The sequence below is a fragment of the Engystomops pustulosus genome, chromosome 6 (assembly GCF_040894005.1).
Source record: "Engystomops pustulosus chromosome 6, aEngPut4.maternal, whole genome shotgun sequence".
In the NCBI taxonomy this organism is placed as follows: domain Eukaryota; kingdom Metazoa; phylum Chordata; class Amphibia; order Anura; family Leptodactylidae; genus Engystomops; species Engystomops pustulosus.
The window spans coordinates 144,149,320-144,157,506 of record NC_092416.1 but is presented as its reverse complement, the minus strand read 5'-3'; the positions used below and the strand labels follow the sequence as shown (position 1 = coordinate 144,157,506).

The window sequence follows — 8,187 nt, the reverse complement described above, 5'->3', positions numbered from 1 at the left end:
ATCGGTGTTATGCTTCTGTTTGTTAACAAGGGCACGAAACCTCAGCTCTGACAACTCCCACCCGTCCACTGCACTAGCACTGTATGAGGCGCTGGGACACGAGGACGGTTGGTTAAGCCAGGCTGGTGGAAGCAGTCGGAGCGGAGGTGCCGTATTGCTGTAAACAGACACGAGCACAGCACCGACGGACAGTGGAACAGAAGATCGGGAGTGCCAGAAGAGGCAAGTACACACTTATTTACAGTCCCCCCTATGGAAGAAAGTTGGACAATCCCTTTAAGTTATGCTACAGTAGCGGCTAAGGAGGCAGTGTACATCACAAATTCACATCTATTGTGTTTAATTTGTCTTTATAAAACGGCTACCTGCACATCTCAACCTTGGCCCCTGCTACACTACCACCTAACCAGCATATTCTTTCATCAGATGAAGACGTAGTCGCACGGTACGTTAAAATAATAGCTGTGAGCACAGATGAAGTATTGCATTTAATTTCAGTCATGTAACTTTTTTCCCTTAAAATGGAAATTGTGCCTTATTGTCACCACCACTGATATATATTTTAGAAGATACTTGCATTTGCCAAGCAATAAAGTTCTAGAGCTTTCTTCCTAAGTAAACTGCCTTGTGTCGTTCCTCAGTTATTCCTTTTGGAATTATTATTTACCTAACAATTAGGAGTTAATAGTATGGAATATGTCCCTTTACACCGATTATATTGTCCATTCATTGTTACATCTCACATAGCAGCACAACCTACTGGTTATGAGGAATTGTAACATCCAGTTGTCAATATATTAAATACAAAATATTCGGGGAATACAAAAGCATAGCAAATTACACAGCACCAAGAAAACATATAGGCCCACATTTACCAAGGTCCTTGCACCAGTGTTTTGTCTGACTTTGCATGTTGTTTTCAGTGCAAACTGCTTGCACAGGTATTTAAGAAGTGTCCTAGACATACTGTATTTGTGGCGCACACTGCACTATACCTGATGCAATTCAGTGATTTCTGTACTGAAATGGGTGTTCGAGTGCTCAGTCGGACCATGCACCACATTTATCATGCAAAGTCCCACTTTGGGAGTTCGAGAATTGTGTTGCACACCCCATGATAGAGGTGCACCAAAAAAAAAGTGGTGCACGGTCGAAGCTGTGTAGGGGGCGCCAGAAATCCTGAATCTGGTGTCCTCTGCACACTACACAGGCAAACTGCACACAGTACAGAGTGCACTGTTTTTAGTAAACGTGGGCCATAGTATTAAATAGACCTGTTTTGGTTCACAAAGTTTAGCCAAACCTTAAAAGTTTTATTCGATTTCTGAACACCCACCAGTAACACCCTCCAGGCAAACCCAATTTTCTCTAGGATCGTTGCTCCCATGACACTTTGGTATTGAGACTGAACCCGAACTACTGTCTGAAATCCAGGTTTGGGCTTGGGGGCTCCACTCAACCTAAGCAATATACTATCATGGGGAATACAACAAGTATTAACTAAAAGCTTTAGTCACAAGAGCAGACAGTCTTTCCTTTACCCCAGCCTTATAACAGGGAACAATAGATTTTCTTTGTAATAGGAACATGTCAGAAGAACATTCTAATCTAGTTTATAGAAGAACTATAAGAACATTTAATAAACCTTTAGATGACTATTCCACATGTGTGAAAGCTGAACAGATTTGTTAAAAGATTGTGAAAGAGTCAGAAGTGAGACAACAATTCCCCGTCCATTATGGAAGAAATAGTCTATTTAGTCATTAATATAAAAGAAGTCTATAAATTATAAACATGTACCGTATACACAAGAGTAAACACAATACTTCACCTTCAAAATAATGTTTATTGATCAGTTTGGCTTTCATATTGCACAACAGAAATCAGGAAACGTTTTAATGGATGCTACGTCCAGAAATCAAAAATAAATACAATAAACCTGAGCAGTCCAGGCAACTTGTAGATCATGAGACGATGAATCTGTATGGGGGTAATGTGGGAATACCGGAATGGCATGTGGGACTGTGTTTTCAGAAGTAAATCTTTTAGGATAGGGCCTGGCTACACATCCCCCACCTCTCCCCACTCCCTTTAATAGGATCTCATTTAGATGTAAATAGCCACTTACTGAATGATTCCGGTTAGCATGGAGCAGGGGTTGGCACAAGATCTCAAGCGAGATGCCCCTTTGATGCATCACTACAGGCCTCCTCTTGCCTCCTAGAGAGGAGGTGTGGGGGCCAGAGGGGGGGGGGGGTGAGTAGGAAGGGGGGGTGGGATGCGTCCCCTGTGTGGATTTGGTTTTGTGCCTGACACACATGGGTCAAGTCTGCATTAACCCTTGTCTTGCTAATTTGCATGAAAATCAAACAGCTTCTGTCTAGTTAAATAAAAAAAAACACAGTTGCAGGAAATTTCACAATATTAAATTAACCCATTCCCCGCCGTAACCATTCCCTGAGAGCCAGCCACTAATCCACATACAACTCCACCGACTTGTACCACCACCACCTATTTGTTTTATAACTTAATTCTATTTTCTTTCCATTGTAGCAAGACTTAAAGTCCTTATGTGAATGTCTGTTTTCTCCTGCACACAATAATCAGATTAGGGAGCTGACCCCAGTGCACTCACAGAGGTATACATTGGCTGCTTTGGTTAACCCTGTAAGAACAAACACAATTTAACAATGCTTAAATATGCTCTTCCTGTAGCCATCTACCTGTGGTACAACAAAAAAAAAACAAGTCTCGAGACAATCTTAGAGGCTTCTATATGCCACATTGGATCTTCTAATCCACCATAAGTAGCCAACAACAGGTTGCATACCTCTTCTGGTTGATCACTTATAGGGTTAACAGGAGTCTGGCATAGGGTCAGGCACTGGGTGATAACCTTTCCATGCCTTCCTGCTAGAACTTAATGTACCATTGGTTATTACTGAACCAAAACTGGATGGTATAGTATATATTACCATATAACATAGGCCACTAGTAATAAGATGTTCATACACATCTCACTTACCAAAGCAAAGAATAAAACAAAAACTGATCTTTTTTTTAACCTTCAACTTTCCCCACCCCCCTCCGCCTCTCTGTTTCCATCATCTCTCACCTCTTCACTTTCAGGCTTTAGCTATTCTACTACTTTATCTGTCTACCTCCCTGCCACATGTCCTGTTTTCTCAAGCCCCCAGGGAAACTTTTACCCATCAGACAAAGAATACTTTGGCATGTTTATACTTTTTTTAACTAATAACCTGAAAACATTAACAAATTGCTTTTGGTTTTAGAACAGGATGATTTCGAAAGAGGGGAAAAAACAAGTCAAAAGAAAACCAAAAAAGTCAATAAACAACGTACAAACATTTCAAATAAAAAAAGAAGTTACAAAAATACTTTGCTCTCCAAAATATTTATCCTAGGCAAGAATAGCACCATAGCTGAAATTCAACAAGTGTTAAAGAAAAGAAAATATCACCTCCATAAGGTATTGAAATAAATACATAAAGTTTGATTGTATGTTATGGTGGGTGACACAAAACGGTAGTGCAGAAGAAGGAATAACACCTTCTCCAGCCTAAACTTAGATGGATCCACCTAACGGTATCTTGAACTTATTGTAGGCAACTGGCCAATGGGCAAGAGAGTTACTGTAGAGCTCAGAGATGGTGATTTCAGGAGGTCACACTTGGTTTCAATTCACAAATTATCAGCAGGGAATGTCCTAAATTTTAGACTAGGAGGTAAAGGTATGGCATTTCCTCCGGGGTGCCAGCCCCAGACAGGGTGAGTTCTGGGCACAGCTTTATGGTCCTGTGCCTTTAAGGAGTAAGCTGGACACAGGTCCCCATCCTCTCCCACCACAAGAGAGGGGGGTGCTGGAAAATTCCCCAAAAAGCTAAATGGCCTTCTAACAGGTGCGTGAAGGTTAGAAGCAGATCTTCTTCCAGTGGCATTTCTGTCTCCTTTCTTCCTCTTCTTCTTCAGTAGAACTTTACCTTTAGGTCTTCCTGGCCTCTTGGCTCCAGGGGATTTGCTACATTTTCTTGTAATGGCAGGGTGTAAGTCTCTCAAATCTGTTCTGAATCCCCTGGCGTAACACCACAATTTGGACTGCCGGACAAGCCTATCAAATTGTTGCACCCTGGGCTCTGGTTCTGGAGGTGGGGAATCCTCCTCTGGAGGTAGCGATGCCTCTTCTTCATTGTCCTCGGCTATTTTAGGTGATTGCCCACACTCTTGGGTCACACACTTTGTATCCTCAGGAGATTCTTTCGTTTTGGATGCCTGTGGAGGTGGCGGGCTACTAACCGGCAGAGCACTTTGTGTTTCTTTTACAGGTTGCTTCAGAGCGCTACAGTCCCGGCTCCGTGTTATTATCTGACGAGTTATCTTATTTATCTCCACTGAGCGATAGATATCACCACTGCTGTCAGATTCTGTGTCTGAGGAACTTGTCTGGTCAATAGTAGAGTCTGTGGGGCTGGAGTAGCCCACTGAGGTAGCGGGGCTATGCGGAGCACTTGGAAAGATATCCACAAGCTCAGTTGGGAATGTGGCTCTCATCCTGGAGGGAACACAGTCTTTTTGCGGTGTTTCCGGAGTTTCACTATCAAGTTGCGTCCATTCTTTAGAAATCACAGTATTCGGTCCCCATGATGAAGAGCAGAGGACACGGAGATCTTCTCGGGATATGAGACAACACTGTACAGCTCTGCTTGGGACGGATCTCAGAGCCTTTAGGGCGCGGAGCTCTCGTAGATCACAACGCCGGCTTTGTATGTGCAGCCTCTCCATCCGCCGGCAGACCCGCCCCCGAGGAACTCCTCTGAGTGGACCGCTCAGCACCTCGGCAAGTGCAAAAAGCTGCCGGCCTCCAACATGTAGGTATCCCATCCGCATGCCCGCTATTTCCTGGTATCCTGCCCGCGGCTCCATTAGGGTCCATGTGGCTTTCAGCGCCGTAGGTGAAGAAAATAAGGTCCAGCTCACAGTCAACAAACACAAAGTGCTACATAACCTCCTCCCCACATGCTGGGCTCTTAAAGGGATGGAGAGCAGGTCAGCCCAGGGCAAGGCTCCTGAGATCAGCTAGCAGGGTGGTCTAGCAATACAAGTAAGTATATGCTCCTTCCAGGCTCCAGACCACATGAAGACTCAGTGTCCACATGTAAACTCCATCTCTGATCACAGGTGCAGACAGTCGTCTCCGGTGAGGTGTGAGGCAGTGGCAGAGTATATGCGGGGCAGTCCGTGTGGGTGCAGCCAGCGGTCAGTGCTCCCCCGGTAGCGCAGTCCCTGTGCACACAGTCGGGTGTAGCGCTATCACGGCGTCGTGCAGCCGTCTGCGTTCTCTCAGTCCCGCCCCCCGCACACTGGAAGACGAGTCTGCCAATCAGCGACCTACACTCTCTCTCCTCATTGGCTGCTTTTCGCTGTGACGTAATATCTTTAAAAAATTAGCCGCCCCTGCCCTCCCCTTCACCAATATCTCACAAAGAGACCGTGTAGCCTAATGGCAAATGTATGGCTCCTGCCCGTCACCAGGGACGGCTACAAGCCCCACGGCTGCAGGGGTGAACTTTCTAGAAGCCACTTGTACCCCCCTGGTGTATAGCGCCCCATGAGCTGCCCCGTGCCTGTAGTCTCATACACAATACACAGAGCCATGCTTCTTTGTGTCCATGTACACACAATAAGTTTATACCGTATATACACACGTATAGTCCTGTCCGTCTACCGGCTCCGTGCGCGGCGTAATACGTCTCATTAGATTACAGCAATTATTATCTATCCGTATAGTTTATAACCTGGATATACAGCAACTTATTAAATAAGGAGAGGTCCTCACAATATATATATCATGCGACCCCGAGTATTACATTTACATTTATATACATATCATATATATATATATATATCATATATCATATACAGCCCTCTGCAATTGTCTATATTATATCTATAGAGATGTATTACGATTCGTCTATATGATTTATTTATCTTATCTGTCTATATAATTATCTATATATACTGTCTATTTAACATCTATCTATTACTTATCTATATATTTATTGTCTGTCACACGAACTCATGTTAATATATTAATAATATATCTATTTAATCTATTTATTATATATATACATACATATATATATATACATATATATATATGTGTGTGTGTGTGTGTGTTTTACATATAAATATAGATGTAGAGGGGCTGATAGATTTATAGATGAGACAGGTGGATGAATAGATAGATAATGAGACATTAGATAGATAGTGAGATATAGATATGCGATATATAGATACAGATGGGGTAGATAGATAGATAGATAGATAGATAGATAGATAGATAGATAGATAGATAGATAGATAGATAGATAGTTAGATAGATAGATAGATAGATAGATAAGAAAGAAATTAAATAAATATATAATGAGAGAATATAGCTAGAGAGAGGAATAGATAGATAATGAACATATTAGCAGATAGATAATGAGATAATATGAATTAAATACATAATGAAATAGATGAATAAATAGATTAGACAGAATAGACAGATAAATATAGCTATATAGATGAATAGATAGATAGATATAAATATAGATAGATGAGAGAGTATAGACAGACATACAGATACATATGGATGAATAGATATACATGAGACATGTAGATAGATAGATAGATAGATAGATAGATAGATAGATAGATACTGAGGCACATTCCCTCTCTTTCACGTCCTTTAGAGGAAATTTGTCTGTTCTGTTCTGATGAGAAGACAATAAATCCTGGCTTTATCTAGTAATTATTAATGCTTATAATATCTCACACACGATTACTTATATGTCACAGGTAACCGTGCTCTGGTTACACTACGCGTTACTCCGGCTGCGGTACAGGAGCCGCTGATTAGAATATTCCTAGTATTACAGTACAGTGTGTGGTAGTGAGAGGCGCCCTATACACAGATAAGACCATACATTGGATGTGCTATATATATCTTGAGGTATAAGCTAATACTGTATCTGCACAGGACTCTGCAGTTGTAGCCTCTGTTTTCAGAACACTTTATGGAATATTCGTGTCTATTTCGATGGAGATTTGGCGTCTATAATTGTTTGCGATTTCTTGTTTATTACTCTCACACGGCTGTTACACCGCCGCCTAGTGGCCAGCACTGCTCACTGTTTCCTGTCCTCTTGCAGATGTCGATGCAGTTCACACGAGATCATAATTTAATAAGAATAATCCAATTAATCTTTGTATTGTGAACCTGCAGAAGACATGATAGGATATATACATATAATGCAGACAGATATAAATTTACAGCTATAAATTATAAATTATATATGCTATAAATATCTTTTATTTAGATGAGAGAGGAAATATATATATATATATTATATATATATATATATATATATATATATATATATATATATATATATACTACAGTATATATACATTATATATATACATATAATCCTTTTATACTCTGAATTAATATATATTCATATCGCTACAGAATAGTTACAAAATGTAAAAATAGCAACACTCCACAATCCACTATAGATAATTTAGAAATTACAAATTAACCTGCATTAATTATAGAAGGAAAGATAAATATGCATATAGTTTGCATCAGTTTTATCCAGTCCAACCAAATTAGCATTAACATTAGCTCCAAAATGTACAAATGCCTGTATTCTGACACATTTGTGGCATGCATAAATGTATAAGTAACAGAGGTACATGGTCTTCCACCCATCAATCATTTTAGACACTTTCCAGAGTTGTCTGACAAAAGGGAAGGCTTATCAGAAAGGGGCGTGGCTTAATGGTAATGGAGCAGCACTTAGACTGCAACACTGTGCACTAACATTAACTAAAATTAGAAATTAATTTGGTGAATATCCTGATGTGAACCAATCAAATGGTGTGCAGGTACAAGATTAACCATAACACTGCACTGCACACTCCATAGTGTCACAATGGTTTGTCACATGCATACAAGTAAGGATCTGGTTATACCTGTTGTGAATATTAGACTTGCTCCTCCACCACTGCTGGACAACAAAAGCTGCGCTCTGTTTAGGCAAAATTCAGTTTTACTTTTACAAAAATGTAAAAATCTGTCCCCATTTTGAATGGGGTTTGCAAATGCAGACAGGCAGTGCACCT

General features: G+C 40.8%; 1 protein-coding gene across 1 annotated transcript; it reads right to left on the bottom strand.

The window, feature by feature from the left end:
- Positions 1-1,826: 1,826 nt before the first annotated feature.
- Positions 1,827-5,393, bottom strand: EPOP (elongin BC and polycomb repressive complex 2 associated protein). Its single transcript, XM_072111568.1, has 2 exons — positions 2,351-5,393; positions 1,827-2,309 (listed from the first exon to the last, which is right to left on the bottom strand). Exon 1 carries the CDS (start codon positions 4,939-4,941, stop codon positions 3,703-3,705), a length of 1,239 nt encoding a protein of 412 aa, XP_071967669.1. The 5' UTR covers positions 4,942-5,393; the 3' UTR covers positions 1,827-2,309; positions 2,351-3,702.
- Positions 5,394-8,187: the final 2,794 nt, after the last annotated feature.

Coding starts and splice junctions, on each gene's coding strand:
- EPOP (XM_072111568.1), bottom strand. CDS start 4,941: ATGGAGCCGCGGGCAGGATACCAGGAAATAGCGGGCATGCGGATGGGA.